The sequence below is a fragment of the Poecilia reticulata genome, linkage group LG4 (assembly GCF_000633615.1).
Source record: "Poecilia reticulata strain Guanapo linkage group LG4, Guppy_female_1.0+MT, whole genome shotgun sequence".
NCBI lineage: Eukaryota > Metazoa > Chordata > Actinopteri > Cyprinodontiformes > Poeciliidae > Poecilia > Poecilia reticulata.
Genome location: NC_024334.1, coordinates 25,380,906 through 25,401,752, shown reverse-complemented (window position 1 = coordinate 25,401,752; position 20,847 = coordinate 25,380,906). Strand labels below are relative to the sequence as shown.

The window sequence follows — 20,847 nt, the reverse complement described above, 5'->3', positions numbered from 1 at the left end:
CTAGTTAGCTCTGGTTAGCTGAAGTTATTTTTAGTTTTTTCTTCTTTTTATTCCTAAGTTGGTTGTCACAACCATGATGTGTCAACACCATAACTGACAATTTACAAAACTTTGATGAAATTTTGTGAAATAAAAACTTAATTTTGGTATAATGTAAAGATTTCATGGACCTGATGAGCTACAATATGGCCTCCTTCAGAGCAACATCATATAAATTGAGGTAGTTTGGTATTTTGTCAACTCCTTCAGATGTCAACTCCATCAGAGTTTCTGAGACTCTTTCAGTGAAATTGTTGAGAAATCTCACTTAAATTTGCAATTAATTCATTTTAATGTATTTTACATAAATTGTATTACTTCACGTATATCAAGTATTTCTTTTTACTCACTAGTTTGTCACCACCTTCAGTTCTGTGTCAACTCCATCAGATGGACTTTTTGTTGTTTTTTGTTTTAAATAATATTTCTTTCGTTTTTTTAGAAGTATTTGTCTGCAAAACTGAGTAAAAATATCACTAATTGGGTATTTTAAAAATTATTTTTATATTTATTTTTCTATAAATACAAAAATAAATATATTTATTTTTTGTCTGTGATGACAAAGTTCTGGGTCAGGTCAATTAAAAATTCAATTTAAAAAATTTTTGCAACTGGGAGCCTGCACCTTAGCATCTTTACATTTCCAAAACATTATTTGTCATATTTGCATACATAAGGTTGAGAAATAATAAAAATTGGAAAACTATTTATAATTTTTCTTACAATTCTAAACTATGCACTCCCTTGTGTTACTCTTAAAAAAACACAACTAAAATATGTTCAAGTGTGGGGTCATAAGGTGAAAATCATCTCAAAAAGTTAAAACTGTAATGAGTATTTTCGCAAGAAACTGCAAGATGGAACAGATATGAATACAAAACTACAAAGCAAGCATTGCGCAATGTCTTGTAAAGTATTCAAACCCCTTAAGCTTTTTCAAATTCTATCACATGTCCACACAACAAATCAAGCTATGATGTACTAACTTCATAGACCAATTAGGGAAGTCTTGTGAAAGCCGTGAATACTTCGACAAGGAACTGTGTAGTAAAGCTAAATGTAAAGTTACTTACCTGGCTGTGACACTGGCTTGCTCGCATGAGCTGAGATCACGGATGTAAGGAGGTGGAACTATAACCAGCTCAAATTTGGGCATCACTATGAGAGAGGAAACAAAACATGCTCCTTTTTGTAATTGTATGTCATTTGCCTCATAGAACTCTCTGTTGGGTTTGTAAAATACATCTTTATATTGTCCTCGTGATAGTGTCTGCTTGGAAGATGTGAAGTAACTAAAAAAGTGCTGGGCTATAACAATAAAATTATGGACCTACTTCTAAAGCAGAAAGTAGAGCTTGTATGTATGGATGGATGTATGGGTGTTCTCACCATATTTCTGCACTTCAAATGACTTGTTGTAGGTTTGACCCTGCACTTCCACAAAGATGAACCACTCTCCAAACACAGGCTGGTCAGACAAAGGGAAACTCATGTTCACAATCCCTATGGTAAAAGTGGGGGAAAAAAAACAAAACATTAAACTATTACAACTCTGGCCTCTCCTAATCAACTATAGATGTAATAATCCCGCATTGTATACTGATGATTATAATGTTGCATTGATTCTAACTGTTTATAAGCTAAAACTCCTCACATAGCTCATATAACAAATGATAGTCTTACAAAGTGATGATTGTGATATTGTGCAGGAATTGTGGCTTACCACAGCAGACAGGTTTTAGGCTCTTCCAATGGATCATCCGAGATCCTCTTGGGTCCTGAAAGAGTTAATTAAGATACTTGTGGATCTACAGTCTGTTGTGCAGTGGTATTGTCACATAGAATCCTATTTTAACCAATTTAATCAAGATCAGGGCTGGGAGAAACTAGAGGTCTAGATGGAGTCTGTCTACTATCAAAAGCTCTTCTAAACCTTTTTTCAGAGTAAATACTTCACTTAAAAAGGCCTCATGTGCGTGTTGCTAACTTTTGAGAAGTGTAAAAAAGAGAGAATAGAATAGAAGAGAAAAGAGGACAAAAAGGTTCCTTTTATGTTGTTTATATGTGCCTTGTTTCAAAGAGCACCCTGTTATCTAGGTGAGCTGCCTTGACTTCTGCTCTTTAATCTTAAATCATGTTGGAAACTGAAAATTGCCACTGTCTCCTTCCTAGACACAGCTCTGCCAACTCTGGGTGGTCCGGTTGTTCACTCACCAAAATATATGCTTCCATCTGCAAGAAATGAAGAAAAAAAAAGCTTACACAACTTATAATGATAAAAATACCTACAGCCATTACAAGAAAATATGCTTCATCTTAGGTTTTTATCACATGTTGACATTCATTTATCCGTGGAAGCGAGTCCTGCTTTGTACCTGCAGTACTTTTATAGCTGCAAACATAAATAAACTGCATGTCAGCACAGTAACACAGTATATTTGAAGCCACTGCAAACATTCCACATGAAATGACTCTAACTTTGCCTCTGTAAATAGGTGACTGTTCGCTTCACTGTGCACAGGGCAAACTATGTTTCTTAGCTCTCAATGCGAAAAATGTCAAACTGGAAGACAAAAAATGCTTTTTCATATAACATAAAACATCTAAAATTACAATGGGAATATTCTGAATTTCAATTCAGCAATGAAGGATACTAGAAATTAAAATGAATCCATTAGAGTCAGCAGCATTGATCTTTTATTAAGCTTAATCATATAATTACCTTTTCATTTATGGGCCTCATATCAGGTGCCACTGTGTAGACTTTAATAAGCACTGAAAACAACAAACAAAACAATAATTTTTAAAAAGTGAAAAATAGCATATAATATGTCTGTTCGAAATAAATAAATAAATGAAAATGAATGAAATGAAATGAATGAATATGATTCACAGATTAACCAAGTATTAAAAGCTAAAATATTTTATTAGAAATGTTTTGCAGTGATATTTATCATGACTACTTAATTAAACAATCTCTGGATTTGTTTATTTGCTAATATCTACAATGTACAGTGCCAAACAAAAGTATTCCTGATCCCTTTAACTTTTCTCATTTTATCATGTTACACCCCCAAACTTCAATACATTTTATTGTGAACATATGTGGCAGACAAACACAAGATTTCCTACAATCCTCAAGCTAAAAGAAAGTGAAAAATAAAATGTTTGTTTCAAACCACTGAGACCTTCTCAGAATAGCTGTATTTGTACTAAGACTGATCTGATCAAAGCCAGAGTTCATTTACTAATTAGGCGACTCTGAAAGCAGTTGGTGCCACTGGATTTAATTTAGAGTATCAGAGTAAAGGGGAGCCTGTCCAGGGTGTACCCCACCTCTTGCCTGTTGAAAGCTGGAGATAGGCACCAGCATCCCTCCCGACCCCAATGGGATAAGGGTGGAAGAAAATAAATGGACGGACGGACGGACGGACGGACGGACGGACGGACGGACGGACGGACGGACGGACGGACGGACGGAGTAAAGGGGACTGAATTCAAACGTCCATTAGAGTTTTCTGAGTTTTGTGGAAAACCGTGATCTATCATGCAATTCAAATAAAACACTAGCTTGTGAGCTTGTGGTTGTAACATCACAAAATGTGAAGAAGTTAAAGGCGTATGAATAATTTTGCAACACGCTTAAAAGATACCTTTATCCTCTACATTTCTGAGCGATTTAACTAATTGACTACCAGCGGCCCTATAAGGGAACCTTTATGTTTGGGTTTGTAGATGGGTTTGTCAGTTTGGATGAAGACAGCTGAGCCCTTGCTCTCCACGGTGATGGTGGTGTAGTTGTGGAAAATGTAGCCTCTTTCAGTGAGCTGACGGTTTCCCCAGACCTTCAGAAGAGCCTGACCTCTCAGCCCAGAGGGAACCTGGTGGTGGGAAGGCAAACATTCAGAAGGATCAAGGCTAACTTTAAAAAAAAGAGAAAAAGTTGAATCTTGATTCAAGTGTAGACATGAATGAGCATCATAGTAGAAGTCACAGTGAGATGGGGATGGGAATAAAATCGTGCAACTTAGACTGATCGATTCCTGCCTTCGGGAGTGGCGGAGCAATACATGCACGTCAACAGCTGTTGTATATTACATAGGGGCTGTTACCTTATTCTCAATGAATGAGCAGGCACAGATGTTAAACTACAAATAATGCACGTGTTGATTTGCATACTGCCTGAGGACAAGAGTTCAGCTGCTGCACACATTGCGGTACTCACCTTCAATTTGATGGTGCCTTTATCTGTAAAAGTAGCAGAAGAAGAGAGAATACTAAGTGAAATGGCTTTTGGAAACTGTGTTGCCCACACATTTCAGTAAGTTATTGTCAAGGTATGAGAGCCACAAGCATATGGTTGAGTTTGCTTTGAGGAGGAGTTTTGCTTATTTTAGCAGGGGATCCAGCTGTAACCCGTCTCCAAGCATTTCTGAGCAGAACAGAGTGAGTAGCACCATCGATTAGCGGTGCTGTCAAACAAATCATGCTCTGTGTACACTGAAAGGCTGGTCGGATAGACTAAATCGATGCAACCGTTGTGTGTCGTTCAGGAACACACAAATACTCCTCCTACATGCAGATTTTCCCCTTAAATCTTAGAAATTTTGTCCTCACCGTAAACAGTGCTGTGACTGTGAGCGACTGCTTGTCCTTTCACAGACAGCTGCGCCTGGACGCGTGTTTCTGCTTTTGCATTGAAGATGGTGACGCTCACACTCTCCTCTACACCGGCTCGAAACACCGAGGGGGCAGCAACCAGGTATCCTCTGACAGAAAACCATGAGATAGAATGAAGGAAGGAGAGAAGAAAATATAGGGACAAATTAGATAAGATAATCAATAGACAAAAGAGGAAAAAGGAGTCATAATTTGAACAGATGAGACAAATGTCGGAAATACAAAGATACAGCTCAACATTGACTCATAAGCCTCTCATGTCTACAATTAAGCCCCTGATTCAAATAACCAACTCACACAGATATGATGCTTTACAGGTAACTTCACAAGATATCCAACTTAAATAGGTATGTATGAACATCAGTTTGGCTCTTTTAAATATCACAAGTCTTTATCCAATTTAACAGGTGAAATAATGCTTCTATTGCTTGAACAAGGGGTTTTCCAGAACACTGTCAACAGAAAGCTTGGGGTACATTGATTTGGACTGCAGTGTGTTCCCACATTATTGAGAAAAAAAAAACAAAATGAGAAAATTTGAGGACAGGCGAAGAAATAGCAGGTTTGAAAAAAATCACCACAAGATAAACTGCATCCTACAGTAACATAAGGCACACATTACAGCAGCGAATGGTGTTGCAGAATTTATGCTCTATCTACCAAAAGGGTTAACATCACTGAAAATAGGCCAGATGCTGCAGGTTTTCCCATCAAAGCTAGCTTTTTTTTTTTTTGACAACCTGATGCTAGTAACTGATGGGTCAGCTATGGGAATGAATAAAGTGGTAATGACCGAACAATGTAGAAACCCATGTGTCTCAGCCACTGTCACAGAAGGAAAGAATTTCAATAAAACAGGGAAAATGGTGTGTATGCTTGGTATGCAGTGGTCAGGATCTATCACACTTAACTCAAGGAAGAACCAGTGCTAAACTAATAACAGTCATGTGAGTCAAAGCTCAGTAATGCTGGGAGCGAAGCTTTGCTCCTGTGGTCTCAATCAAATCAATTCATTTTGATTTATTCACAGCACAGTTCTCAACAAATGTTAACTCAAAGAACCGTACTAAAAATATATGGTATGTAGAATGTATGTATGCCAAGAATGTATGCCAAGTCAATGGCATACATTCTAAATACTGTAGTTTCTGGTTATCAAAACACTGGCATCAGCCAATCTATTGTTGCTTAAATTTGTAAAAAAAGAAAAAAAAAGAAAAAGAAAAAGAAATTTATGCAAGTTCGTGACCCGAGTCCAAAAGAGTCAATAACTGGCAGGTGAAGTAATCACAAAGCAATGGAAGAAGGTGGACTGGTCTGATGAGTCATGTTTTCTTTTACATCACATGAAAAGCTGGTAATTGTATGAGAACATATGGCATGAGGATGTGGGAATAAGACAAGCCAGTAAAGGCACTGTAATACTTTGGGTATCCAAGGAAACGTTTGTCTCACCATCCATGTGGATGTTATTTTGACACATACCACCTACCTAAGTCCAGCTGCAGACCATGTAAATGGTATTCCGTGATGGCAGTGGCATCTTGCAGTAGGGATAACCCACCTTGCCGGAGGGCAGAAATGTCTCAGGTCCGGCTTGTGCAGCACAAGATTGAGTTTTAAATGATGACTTGGCCTCTGAATTACCCAGATCTCTGTAGGATGGGCTCGTCAAACCATTTCACAGAGGACCGCTCCAAACTTACAAGATGATCTGTTGTCAACATTCTGCTGCCAGATACCACAGCACAAATTCAGGGGTCTAGTAGAGTTCGTGCCTCATCAGGGCTGTTGTGACAGCAAAGGAGACTACTCTACTAGAGGTCATAAAGCAATATCCCTCATGTGCACAACACACAATTTATTGAAGAATCTGGCATACTCTGGTAAAACAATGTGTGTTTGAAAATGTTCCACACCGATTCCATCCCTTTGTAACTAAAAACCTTCTCTGAAGATCTCACAAATCAGAGTTGAGTAAAACCTTGAGCACAAACCCAATTGCATGCATGAGAGTAAGATCAGGTGGTTGGCATTACAGCACTGCAGAATTAGGGCCAGAGGCAACCAGAGTTCCAGTGCAAGAGTCATGAGAAAATCCCTGGAAAATAAGACCTCAGGAGGAGGCGGATAATATGGGGAAATTGACTGTATGTGTTTGATCTGAGGAAAGTTTAACTTGCCCAATGATGAGCTTGGATCAGGTGGTACTTATTTCAATCACATGGCTGCTGTTATCAAGTTCTTTTTTGCCCAGCTGTTCTCCTTTTGAGTGGTTGGTTATTGCTTACCATGCAAGAGTGGGTATTTTAGGTGAGGTCTCAGAAAGGTGGTCACAAGGTTGCATGTTTTTAGGTGCTGGATCTGCAAGCTTTCTTCACAGCTTGATACCAAACAACCAAAGCTGCGTTTGGCCTGTCATAACTCTTTGCAACTCCTTATTAATAACACTCAAAGTCCTCTTTAGTCCACTAGAGCAGCTGTCTGAGCGCATCACTGTGCCAGAGTCTAAGAGGGTACTGACAAGCTCAGGAATCTATTTATATTTGTCATTCTCACAGCACATACTTTGAGTCACGTTCCATCACAACATCAGCAGTGTAGGATCTCAAACTATCATTCTGACCTCAGGTCAATACCACCAAATAGTGAATGGACACTGTGAAAACATAAGCGCTAAGAAGACAGTGCCGTTAAAAAGTCCAAGACAAGATTTTATGCAGCAATAATAATAAAAAAAAACAAATCTCACCAATTTATATTAATTGCCTGCTATCGGGAATATTTACGAGAACTCAGCTCTGCGTTCATCTCAAACACACTCCAAACAACACGGGCTACTTACTGTCGTTCCTGCGCACAGCTTCTGCACACGCTGCAGATAAACAAGGTCCACGAAAGACTCCAAGCTCTCCAAAACATCCGCAGCATTTTTTCTTCTTCACTTGTTTTTTGGCTTCAACAAGCTACCAAAACTTCTATATATCGGCTCTCTCCTGGATGAAGTTGGCCGCTTTATATCCGATAAACACGGGAACTCTCAACAGATTCCTCTCCGTCTACCGATCCATTCTGGTTGATTTGAATGCTAGGTGTGCAGAGTTGTTGTGATCATCCCTCTTAAACAAATCTAGATCCAAGCATTTTTTTTTTTTTTTTTTTTTTTTTGGAGGGATCTTCCTCTTACAGCAGCTACACCACCAGTCCTCTCCCATGTGCCTTCACCCGCCCCGGTTCCGTTCTCTCATATTTCAGCATTAACATTTGTTAGTGTCCTCCCACTTCTGTCCGCTCGGAAATGTCTCAGGAAAAAAAAATTAGGTTGTATGACCTTTTAAGCAAACTCTCGCTGCTCATGTTTTTCCTTGTGATTTCAGATCGGTTTGTCTAGAAGCGATCAGCAGCAGGCAGCGCTTCATTCAGATTTCTGCGTCCTCTGCTCACTCCTCTCTGCCAAGACAGCATGACTGACCAACGAAGCGCCCAGGCAATAAGATACTCGCACAATGCGTCCATTTCACTACAAGCAACAATTACATGATATGTCTTTGCTACAAAAAGTTCGGGGTGTTTATTAAAAGTACATACTATCAAAAATGAATAAATAAAAAGTTTGCAATAACAGTCTCATCTTACATTTATTTTGGACACAGGCTGCGTTGATTTCTGTGGCATGTTGTACAGTGGCTCCAGCAGGAGGCGCTGTTTCTTACCTGTAAAAAGCATTACACCGCACCAATCAATTAAAACAGAAGAAAAGGCATTTTAAAGCTTTTTGTGAGATGTCTGGCCCACATGAGGAAGCCATCAACACAACATTTTTTGGGAGGTTTATCTTGTTTAAAGCTTAGACAAGTAAGAGTCTAGAAGAATTTAAAATCAACCATTCCACTGAAAGAAAATAATCTAAAAAAAAAAGAACACATAAAAGTCAGATAAATGCTTCTGTCTGACCATCCAATTAAGCTAGAGCTAGAAAAGACCTTCTTGTTTATATTTTGTGTAAATACTCTTAAGTATTGGTAATTAATTACTTAACAGAAATACATAAGATTATTATACATAAATGTGAAATTTTCTTAATAAAAGGACCTGAGTATTTTTAAATTTTCAAAAAGATCCTCCTGCCCACCACACAAAAAAAAGAGGCTGAAACTGTTTACATTTAAACTGGTTGTAGTATATAGTCTAAAACACCAATGCTGTTTATTAAGCGATATAACATTTAAGCTGAAGAGAGCACAATATTCCAGGGCCAAATAATTCTACAGCCAAGAGGTAACCCCCTGCTGGCTGCAGCGGCACCACGAGCCCACAGGGAGACTACTCTGAAGTTGTTTTTACTGCAGGTTCAGCACTACTTGTGATCAACATAAAACAAAATTGAACCCTTAACGATCAGATACAAACTGGGTCATGATAGGATTGCTCTCTCAATCTTTGCAAGTGTTCAATAAACACATATTTGATGTACATTAAAAGGTGATTTGAAGAATTAATTTTTATATCAAGAAGTTACCTAAATATCCATTCATCTTTCAGTCATCTGTAGTTGCTTGTCCTTTTCAGGTCACAGCAAGGCTGGTACCCATTTTCCACCATCACTGAGAGAGAGGCGTGATGCACCAGGTCATCAGTCCATCATAGGGCAGCACAAAGATACAGGACAAACCATACACACACATACATACTTGAGGACAATTTAGTAAAACCAGTCAATGTAGCACTCATTGTTTTGGACTGTGGGAGGAATCCAGAGTACCCAAAGAGAACCAATGCATGCACAAAGGTACAGGAAAAAGCAGGATGGGTGCTTATGAGAACTAATTATATTTTATTTGACACATGAGAAGTTGAATTCTTCCAGGTATCTTTTGACACCACTGAAATCACAGTTGTTATGAACTTATCCTACATTTACCAACTATTAAAAGAAAACTCAAGATACACAAATCAATGTAGATTTATTAAACAAATAAAAATTGGAGATGCAAACTGTGCAAACCATCTCATTTACTAATCAAACATACACAACTACAAACAATTTAGGAGTGCTAGTCGGAGCTAGAAGTTTAAATCAAGTGTTTGAGGGATTTGGGTAGCAGACCAAGCGCAAGAAGAACCAGCAGATCTTGAAGTCAAATGATACTATGATCACAAGTTTGTATGCAAGGTTTGTTTTGATAAAGGCTGCCACCAAGTGGTGACAGGATGTACGTGCAACTCTAACTCAGGAAAACAAGTCAAAGCTCTGGTAACAAAAATATTTATTGAAATGGTTTCACAGTAAGCAGTTGGATAAGTGCAAATGAATGAAGACCGGTGCAAAGAAAAGTCCCCTAACTGTTTTAAGAAATATCAAAAACAGCACAGCAATCCAGCATATAAAAGTCAACTGTTAGCCTTTGGAATTAAACATGGTGACCTTTTATTTCTCATTACATTATACTAAATGAAGAAACCTGTCAAAATAACAAACATTACTGGTATGAAAGGAGTTCACACTCCGAGTTGATTCAGAGACCTGAGGTAAGACCACTGACTTACTGCACAGCAGGACATTGAGAAACATACAAAATGAATGATGTTCAGTAACAAAAAAATAAATAAAAAAAAATCAGCTGTCTAAAAGAAAACTTGTTTAATGCAGGTTAAACTCTGCTTTATATTTTTATTGGAAACTTAAAGAGCTCTGTTACAGGAATGAGGCATGACAAGCACCAATTAAGAGACAGATATCTGTATCAAGTACATCCGTGAATGATGCTCTTCACAGTGAGGCCTCTCTGTTTCTCAGATACTATGCTATGATACAGTTTACAATCCAGTCTCCCTTGTTCAGGTTCAGTAAAAGCACTTTTGGAAAACAACACCTGGTTATGCTGATTTACTTCGATGCCGTACACCTGACAAAGTTCGGCTGTAAGGGATGGTTCCAAGGACAAGAGCTGAGCGAGTCTGTCAAGAGGAAAGCGGCAGTTGCGGCTGTGGTATCCATGGCTGTATATAAGCAATAAGTGTCTGCGACATGTCACCAGGTGGCGGTGCAGTGCACAGGCCTGCAAAAAGTCCAGCTTCTGCACTAGTCGGAGTAAATGTACATGGTTTCCCTCCAGAAATGCTTGATTGATTGCGAGAGCAAGTTTAAGAGAAGGAGTTTGGCGCAGGCGCTCAGGGAGTTCCAAAACATCCTGAGTGGCGCGACTTGAACCTACAGAGAAAGCATGAATTGAATCAGTTTGGGAGAGTTTATTCTTGGCGAGTTACCAGTTGACATAAAAATATGAGACCACAAATAAATATTTCCAAAACTTATTCCACACACTAGTATTTGATATGCATTCAGCATGAATTAGTTAAAAGTAAAACATTTAAATGATGCTAAAAATAGTGATAAGATGAAAAATTACAGAGATGCAAACAGTTTATAGTATACATGTACGCCTTAAAACTAATTTTCAGCACTTAAGTCTTCTTGAATTTAAGCATTTCCATAATTATAGTCAATCTAATGTTTTGATCAATGAAATATTTGACCAGTCATGTTTCCTGTCATTGTACAATATACATCCTTCTCAGCATATTCGGTTAGGCGCATTTTACACTTGCAAAAGGTGAGTGAATAATTCCTTAGTAGTATTTATCTGAACTATGTTTTGATCACGTATGTCAGGTTGTGTGTGAATATTTGCACCACCTGGCTGATACGTTATCGCTTTACAAAGAAACTATACCCATTTGTAGTCAAATTTTGACCGCTGATTGGTCAAACCCACTGGATTGACTGACAGGTGGAGTCATTTCATTTCAAATCATAAAATGTGTCCAAAACAGCTAATCTGTAAATAGACACACTGTGTCAAAATGGCTGCGATTCAACCAACTAACATCTTTAAATAATTTTACTTCAACAGTTTCCCAATTCTCTTAAAAGCTGATGTTAATTCCAAGTGATCTCCTGGTAAAATAGATCTTAAATGCAACATACATAAACATGAAAAACACCTGCAAGGAAGTTTTCAAGACTTTAACTGACCCAGGTTGTAGAGGAGACCGAGAGTCTGAAACTCCTCTTGGTTTGGATATGGTCCACTTCCAGTTTTGTAGCAGTCAAACAGCCAACTCAGATATTCTTGTAGGTGTGTATCATTGATGCGTGGATCGTAAATCCTCAGCGGCTCACCACAAAGACGATAAGAAGCGTAGATGTGGAAACGCACTGTTGGCTCTAAAATGGCCACACAGTCCTTTCCAGACAACCTTTGGATGATCATGTCCTGTTTCACACTACGCAGTCGATCAAACACAAAGCTGTACACCTGAAAGGGAACAAGAAGTTCAATTCCAAAAAAATGCTTGCGTACAACTTTCATCTGACAATGTTCTTGGTAGTGAATCACAATGTCACAAGTACCTTAGATTCTGCACTCATAGTGCCTTGCCAAAATACTCACGTTTTTAAATTTTGTTTCAAGCCTACAAGCACAAGCCTCCATGATTTTATGTCATAGACTAACTCAGTTGTCTAAGTCCAGTCGACAGGTTTAATCCTACCCATCGTCACAGCAGGATGCAGCACTTACACAAGTCAGTGTGAATTGGCACACTTTGAGTTATGTGGAATGTTGGCCGTCTTTTTCTCTGACCTGTCTGATGCGTTTCCTGGTCTCAATGATACTTTGTGTTTACCCATGTTCTCCAACAAACCTCAGAGCCCAACCAAGAAGAGCTGCACCTATACTAAGATTAAATTAAACACAGTTCATCTATATTGATTAATCCTGTGATTTGTGATGGCATTTGGTTGCACTTGATTTTATTTTGCCATAATAAAGTAAACACAAACACAAAAGCACATTTAACCTTTCTGATTTTTTTTTTGTTAGACATGTTTCAAATTATGTATAATCTTCAACTTCAGAAATGTGTGATGCTTATTTGATGGTTATTTAGATACAATTCCAATAAAACACATGAAAAGTTGTGGTTACAATGTGACACAAATAAAAATAAATAAATAAAAAATATAGGAAAATCCATACTTTTGTAGTGTAAGCTACACCCAAATCTTAACTGAGGTTTAATTTATAGTACAGCAACATGTTTTTACATGTCAATATTAATCTAGATGTAAGTGAATTATGGCAACATAAAATAGTGAGATCTTAATAGCAATAACTCAACACCTTTAGAACAGCAAAACAAGTTTTCTAAAAATAAATAAATACGTAATGTGGTAACTCTACTTGCCTCGGTCCATGGGTGCAGACTAGTTGACCCTGCAATCTCATCAATAAGATAGCAGACAGTCTTCAGCAACACATCAGGCGGTCGCAGGTAAGAGGGCTTTGTCACATCTTTTCCAGCTGCTGGTCTGGAATACTCCTTGACAGCACGCAGAGGATCTCCCTTCGGCTTTCGAAAACTCTCGGTACCAGGGACCACTTCGAAACAGTGGAGTCGGTTTTGAGACTCACGGTTCCGTAGCTCTTGAGCAGGACACATGGTTTGACAGGATGCTCTGGGAGCCATTTCCTTCATTTCTTTTCCCTGGTCGTCTGCTTCCACCTCATTCTTATGGGCTTTGCTTTCACTTTGACATTGCTTTTTGTTCCTCCAGCCACCTGCTGGTGCCCTACTGTTCTGCAACTGAGTGCTGTTTAAGAAAAAGTTAAATAAAAATGATTGAAGTAATTGCCCTTATTTAAAAAAAATATTCACTTTGTTGTTCAAATAACATATATTAAAGAAAAAGAAGTGGATTAGCCATTAGCTAAAACGCAACAGCAATTTTCAAGCACTTAATTAGCAAAATGGACATTTTCGTCATGAGCTATTTTGTTAGTAACATAAGGATAACAAGCTAATATTTGCTTATTGATTAATTACGTTTTTTGTTCGGGTGTAGTCTGCCTTTTGAAAGACATTCTGCTTGAATTTGTAAAATTTTAGCTTTTAAAAAATGTGTATCCTGAATAAAATGATGTTAGTCCCCAAGCAATAACTATAATTCAATTCAAACTTTATCAAAGACACAGAATCCTATGTCTTACATTTTTATTGATTTCCCATTTGTAAAATCTGACCATAGCAGTTCAGAGCAGTCGATTTACAATTATGTACCACTTCTTCTTTCCATCAGCTGACTGACGGCACAAAGAAACATGAGGAGGAGTGGAAGATCTGTGCTCCATGTAACTGAAAGAAACTACTTTTTTAGCAGAAGGGGAAACAGAATGGCTTGTATTTTTCAGGGATTTAAAACCTCTTATATCTCAGTTCTATTATCAATCCACACTTGGAGCCCAGAGTTAAAAAATTATATTTACAAATGCACGCCATTCAATCCGTCTAAGCTTGAGATATCTTGCAAAAATATAAAAAAATGGCAAATGCCTATGTTCCTTAGATGTCCACCACACATTTCAGATTTTAAATTGCAAAAAGTGTTGAAAATTGCGTTTTACTTTCCAATTATACATTGCTTTATGTTGATCTATAACATAATACAAATAAAACTAAAATGTTGGGTTGTATTGTGCCAAAAATGTAACACATGGGCGTGACAGCGCAAAAGCAGGTTCTCTATTTGTTCTGTAGTAACAATTTATCTCTATGAGCTGGCCCTGGTTCACTTTTTTGTCTGACGACAGCGTTAAGGCTTTAACTACTAAATTCAACCATCACCGTCCAAGAAACCTGGAGGTTTGGAAAGAATTAAGTAGTCACATTAGTTGACCCCAAATCAGTTATCAAGAACTGTTCACTTGTCATCCAACATATATCATTCTGTGAGAGGAAGTATTAGTGTAAATGTTTTATCTCTCTTTTGACATTGTTTTGTAAAAGCCTGATATGTATATAATAATTTTGTACATGTAATAGTAACGGCGCTGCTGATTCGTTTTTTTTTTTCATTTATTCTTCCAAATAAAAATATCGCTGTTTTCTTTTTTATCTTTCTAACTCCAGGCACTTTCATTGAGCCCAGTTCTTAGTCTTGTAAAATACGTTACCTGAGTAACACTGATTGTCCCCTGTTGTAGTTAGCTTGCTAACGACCTCAGCTTGAAAATAACCCTCATAAAGAAAAACGCGGACATATTTTTAAGTTCATAGTAATTTAGTTACTCATTGGAACCTTGGCCCTAAATTTACTTTGAACAAAAGTTACATTTAAAACAGTAAATTCAGCATTTGCACTTACATGCGCGCACCTCTCCTTCGGCTCATTTAAACAGGAATATCGTCACTCTCTGTAAGACTCCAATAAAAATGCGCTTGGTTATAACGTCATATCCGGAACAGGGTGCAATTTTGTTTACGGTAGTTGAAGCATTTTAAAATTAAAATAAATGAATAAATGCCCATAAACTGTCTATCGGCATTTTCTGGCATATGATGTTCAAAACTTATCAATGGACTCTATTTTAGAAAATGTGTTATTTGATCAAAAGCATTCATACAATAACATTATTTTATGGGCAACATTTTATATCCACAAATGCGAGATTGTAGGAAGGCGTGTATCATCATTTGGAAATATAAACCTACTCATGCTTTTCTGGATACGCCTGGTTTCTGTTTTGAGATGATTTCGCCCATTATAGAAATGACCTTTTCACGAGAAACCGCCAGAAGCTGAGCGGAAAAGTGTTTTCTAAGCAAAAATAAAATTTCGTCCCCGTGGTGACATAAGCACGGTTACAAGTAACACTAGACCACTCACACCATAACCCCCTTGTCCTATTAATTTCCCATTTTCCTTTTGATCCAGCCATTGTATCACAAAGGTAAATTAAAACAATATTAAGACTACATTCATAATTTATGCATTGGTATTACATTTAATCAGTTTAAATATCGTCCACTTGATGGCGCAGTAGAGCAAATGAAGTTCCACGGATCTTTGGCTCAAAAGTGGAGAAATTGGATGAAAAGACTATTTGATTTAAAGGAGAACTAATTTTATTTTTGTATAAAACCGAAAGGGTAAGTTCAGTTTTTAATGTGCATTTCACCGTTTACTAAACACAAGTAATCTGTAAAACTGCATGACCAATTAATTACTCAACAAGACAAACTATAATACAATTACAACAAAATCAGACTACATTTAAGAAAAGACACAAAAGGAAGTTGCACAAATTAAGTGGGGAAATAATACAGGGACTGAGGTGTTATCCAAAGTGCATATAATGCGAATCCCATTCTGTCTGGTATTCTTCACTGTTTGGGGCAGAAGAGCAGGAGGGTTCTTGAACTCCCAAGTTGCTCTTCCTCGATGGCTTGCTGAAGCTGGACTGATTGACGGCAGACCAACGACGACAGTTCCAAAAGCTCTGAGCACGTTCTGTAAAAAAGCAGGGACATCTGAGTACTTAAAGTTAAGACGCATCTTTACATGTACGTCATGAAAACTGAAGAACACACCAAACAACTCTTGAGGAATTCAACAGCTCAGATGGAAGAACATGTCTGATTTCCATTTGTAAAATCTGATTCTAGCAGGCCAGAGCAGCAGCTTTATAATGATGTGCCATTTTTTGCCAACTAATCTCGTAAGATTCTAACAACATAATTCTTCATGTTGAAACAAAACAAACCGTTACAGTATTTATACTTTGGGTATAAATAGATTTGCAAGGGATTGAAGCATGTTATGTGTGTACCTACCCTGAAAGCTGCTGACTGATATCCTTTGATATTGTTTTAATTTCCCTGAGGCACTCTAAAGATGTGCTGTGGTCCAGATGGTCTCCCTGTGTGCAGTCATGCAACAGCATCTCCATTTCTTTCAGGCAAACTTGAGCTTTTTCTAATAACAGCGACAAAAAGGGACATAAATATTATAGCATATAGTGGTAGTTTATACGAAACAATGGAGTTAAATCTTGATATCCAACTATCTTATAAAGAAGAATTACTAGTTTGTGTTTATTGGGGGACAATACAATCCATGTAGTAAGAATTGTTCCATGTCCCTTTAAGTTAGTTATAAACATTGTAACAACCTAGAAATTCTTTTCCATCCCCATTTATGTAGAAATTCTTCACAGGCAACTCATGACGAGTTGAATCAACGGCTGCAGCAAAACTCTTGTAGTCCTTTGTGAACTGGTTGGCTGCCTCGGCCACGGGTGTCAGGGTATCAATCTGAAGGGAAAATAAAATAAAAATAAAAATTGGCCCATTAGTTAAAGTGCTATTGCTGATACAAAAGCGCTCACTATTTACAAATGGAATGCTTACGAAGATATGTGTTAATAAAAAGCATATGTCTTCAGTAGCTTACCCTACTCACGAATAGCTCATCAATAAAAATCAATTTTGCACTGGCAAAAAATATTGAGCTTAGCTAACAACAATTAATTTACAATATTGACACAAACAGGGTTTGTGCCAATATTCACTTCTGTGTAGTTGGTGTTTATACTTACTACAGTGCAGCTTTAAGAAACAAAGCCTTTATTTTGCTGATGCTGGACCAGGCTTAGATTAGCCTGCACTAAATGGACCATATGTGCAGAAATAAATCAGTTTCTTTGATGATCATCCAGAGAAGCCACAATTCTTCTCTCTCCACAATACAAATAATATACCTTAAAAAGAAACATCTTAATTTTGTTTAATAAATATATAAATGACACCAGTCTTTTAAGAAGCAACTACAAACACACCCATTATTCATTCCCAGGCTAATGCTAATTTTTTGTTTTTCTTTGAGGTCCAACCAGTCAATTCCTGTTTTTTCCAATAACTAAAACATGAAAAAAAATTATTTCATGTTCAAATATGTACATTTGAACCCAACAGATAAAAAATGAAAGAACTACAAGGTGTCCTCATTTATGCATCACAACATCTGTCTTTGTCAAAGTTAATAAAAGAAAATGTGTCAAGTATACAATCTTGATGGATGCAAGACCCAACTCAAAAATGGGAAAATATTCAACAATTAGTTATTGGTGCACTGACCTGCAAGTCTAAGAGCTCATTCAGTTGTTTCTTCTTCTCCATTAGAAGATATTGATGCTTTTTCTCCTTAACCTTCCTATGCAGTCTCTGTTCTTCTTCCATATTTTGAAGGAGCTTTGCCGCTGCGTCAGCTTTGAACTTTGCAGTGTTACTCTCCATCTAGTAAACAAAATTTAAAAGAAAAAAATGTTTTTTCCAAGAGAAAACATGACATACATGTGCATGTTATGTTCACATTAAGGTAGGCTAACTGAATGCAACAGATGCACAGAAATGTACAGCTTTATTCAGAGTGTAAACCAGTCTTACCTTAGCTGTAAGATAGGCTAGAAGAAATGTTTGCATTTCTACAATCTTCTTCTCACTCTCTAGAGTTCTTTCAGGCTCCTTTGCATTCTCAATCACAGTTTTATCTTTGAAATATGGTTAAAAAAATACCTTATTAATTCATAATTCAGTTCTGAAAAGAAGGCATGGCATTGCAAAGTTGTTTTCCATTACCTTTAATGACTGAAATATCAAAATCTGGTCGAAAATGGTGACCATCCGAAAAAGTGGACTGCAGGACACTTTTACCGAGAAAGGATGCATCAGTTTTGCATGTCAGTGTTGCTTTAAGAAAGAAAACAATATAACCAAAATAAATTTTAAGACAACTTATTTTGTATAAATTGTATTTTCCTCAACAAAACAGAAAAAAAAAAATCACGGTCATGCAATTGTTATTCTTATACTTTAAGACACAAAACCTGACATTTAATAACAGTGAAAACCCAAAGCAACCCCATAAAGATAAACTTACATTCTGCCAATGCTTGTGGGGTCATTGTGCGCCTTGATGGAGCGCCCACCTTTGGTTTTACAGCAGTGGGTTTGGGTGAGGAAGGCCCAGTCGACTCATTGGTCAGTGAGTTGCTCTTCAAAGGTAGAATATGAAAAATCAACGAACAGTAGGAAGAAAGAAAAAGGAAAAAAAACAGCAAAACAGTCCAGTTTACAATACATCAAGGAAAAAAGCAAATTCACTACTGTATTGTTTACAAATATATCCGCATGCAAAGCAACATACATCATGTGTTATCTACCATGTAAAAAAAAACCTTAACATGTTTCAGTGTAACAAAGATAAATATAGACAAATTGCTTTACCTTTGAGAGAGAAGCCTTCTCAGCAGATTGTAAATATCGAGACTTGACAATAGTCCCACTGGCTACAAATCAACAAAGACAATAAATGTGTTATGAAATTATTTTTAAAGATTATGTATAATACACAATTTTATTTAAAGTGTAACTAGATCATAAGAAGTACATTATATGATCACTTGTAACATTAAGAAGGTGAAACTTCTAACTTGCTTATAAACCTCAAGTTAATTTTTTAACATAATTAAAACTGGTATGGGTCTTGTGTGTCACTTTTCAAGTTCAGTTTGTATGCTCTTTTATGGCTATAATTTGAACATATATTTTTTGGCAGTTTCTCAGCTGAACTTTATATACAGGAAAATGGTACATTTGAGATTTTAATGTTTTATGAAAATATTTAAAATAGCATTTAGTTTGTCACAGCAATCAAAGAAGGGGAACAGATATTTAAACACTTGAAAATGGTTGGAACATAATACACTAGATTCACTGACAAAACATTAGGTGCATCAACAGGTATAAAAAGAGCCTTTCCTGAAGAGCCAAGGCACTTCACATGTGTTAATGTAGACCAATCAGTGATGCTAAAGTAAAAACAAAGTTTTATGCAAAGGATAATAACAAAGCTAGTATTTTCTCCATAATCCCTAATTCCTGAAATCTATTGCAAGGTTTCTTGCAAGAAATGTGTCTTAAGTTAAAGATCAGTAAAACTATTCCACATCAACGCAAAATTGAAAAGGTAGTATTCATTATCTAGTTTACACCAACTTAGCAAAGCTTGATTTTAAAATTTCTAACAGTAAGACTTTGTAAATCAGCACTCACTTATCCTAATAAATATATATTCATTAAGGCACAGTTTGAGAACTTTGAGAGCTTTAAATGGTTGGTAAAAAAATGCTCAACATAACTTGAGAAACACTGGTCCAATTTAAAATAGTAACATAAAATTGCTTTGAGGAATTTATTTCTAGCTGACAACATAGAAATAAATAAGTAATATTCACAACAACAACAAAAAAGAAACCATGTGATTTCAATCTTAAATTAAAAAAAAACCCACCAAGACAATATATTTTAATAAATTCTGAATTTAGTTTTGTTTACAAATTACAAACTGAAATACGGACTAAAGTGTGTAAAATTAAGTTTGCTTTTTTCCAAAAGCCATAGACGTGGATATTTCTAAAACGTGCCTATGACCCTCTCCATATTAAATAGCCCAAAATAACGTTTCTGAATTCACTACATTAAAGCAGATTTGCTCAGAACATCTGATAACTTCCGTGAACATAAATAAGTACATACTTACATTTACCAGTTTTCTTCCCATCTGCAGTGTTATTGGCTTTAACTCCATTATTGGCACATTTTGAACTGAAAACAACAAACAATTGCTGTCATGAATGGCGACTTTGTACATGAAAGAAAAAAATCCTTAAACTTATCTTTAAAAGGCTAAACTATTGAACTCCATGTCATTTCTCCTGCTTGGCTTAAGATATGCTAAATGAAACGGCTGAGCAACGTCATTTTCTTCTTTTTCTTCATTTTATTCACCGCAAAGTCAGAAGCCAAACAATCGGTATACTAGAGCATACTCACTTACGACGAAGAAAACAACAAATACCTGTTTGCATCAGTGGATGTATTTTTAAAACTACTTGGCGCTGAAGACGTTCTTCTGGAAGCCATGTTTTGAAGTGAACCGCCCGTTCCTCTGCTTTATAGTCCGTAAGGAACACAAACATTCCACTTTCGTTCCGTGGGCAGGAACATTTATCCGATCAGATCATTATCTCACGATGGTACGCCACATCTTACTATTAATGCAGTATCGGAGTTCACATTAAAACAAAAAATAGCAGATCTAAAAATGTATAATGATAAAACTAATAAAATCATAATAAAAACGTGTTTGATGTTCCCAGTTATATTTTTAAAGTGCAATTTTTGCAATGACGAGCATTCTTTATATCTCAGTTTCTTTATATTTCA

At 36.7% G+C, this 20,847-nt stretch overlaps 3 protein-coding genes across 3 annotated transcripts in view; all 3 read right to left on the bottom strand.

Annotated features, from left to right (window-relative positions):
* Positions 1-8,216, bottom strand: part of cpamd8 (C3 and PZP like alpha-2-macroglobulin domain containing 8) — a 41,556-nt gene extending 33,340 nt beyond the window's left edge. The window contains exons 1-9 of the mRNA XM_008406975.2: positions 7,565-8,216; positions 4,657-4,808; positions 4,265-4,287; positions 3,755-3,920; positions 2,762-2,814; positions 2,254-2,271; positions 1,763-1,817; positions 1,429-1,542; positions 1,113-1,197 (exon numbers count right to left, since the gene is read on the bottom strand). Of these exons, the coding sequence (XP_008405197.1) occupies positions 1,113-1,197; positions 1,429-1,542; positions 1,763-1,817; positions 2,254-2,271; positions 2,762-2,814; positions 3,755-3,920; positions 4,265-4,287; positions 4,657-4,808; positions 7,565-7,650 (752 nt within the window). The 5' untranslated portion in view covers positions 7,651-8,216. The remainder of the gene's footprint in view (positions 1-1,112; positions 1,198-1,428; positions 1,543-1,762; positions 1,818-2,253; positions 2,272-2,761; positions 2,815-3,754; positions 3,921-4,264; positions 4,288-4,656; positions 4,809-7,564) is intronic.
* A 1,450-nt stretch (positions 8,217-9,666) lies between these two features.
* Positions 9,667-15,026, bottom strand: sac3d1 (SAC3 domain containing 1). Its single transcript, XM_008406979.1, has 4 exons — positions 14,927-15,026; positions 12,970-13,375; positions 11,756-12,038; positions 9,667-10,930 (listed from the first exon to the last, which is right to left on the bottom strand). The coding sequence occupies exons 1-4, from the start codon at positions 14,950-14,952 to the stop codon at positions 10,464-10,466; spliced, it is 1,182 nt and encodes a 393-aa protein (XP_008405201.1). The 5' UTR covers positions 14,953-15,026; the 3' UTR covers positions 9,667-10,463.
* Positions 15,027-15,664: 638 nt separating this feature from the next.
* Positions 15,665-20,577, bottom strand: haus8 (HAUS augmin like complex subunit 8). Its single transcript, XM_008406980.1, has 10 exons — positions 20,480-20,577; positions 20,162-20,226; positions 18,847-18,908; positions 18,500-18,614; positions 18,199-18,309; positions 18,007-18,110; positions 17,698-17,856; positions 16,734-16,875; positions 16,396-16,537; positions 15,665-16,072 (listed from the first exon to the last, which is right to left on the bottom strand). The coding sequence occupies exons 1-10, from the start codon at positions 20,542-20,544 to the stop codon at positions 15,946-15,948; spliced, it is 1,092 nt and encodes a 363-aa protein (XP_008405202.1). The 5' UTR covers positions 20,545-20,577; the 3' UTR covers positions 15,665-15,945.
* Positions 20,578-20,847: the final 270 nt, after the last annotated feature.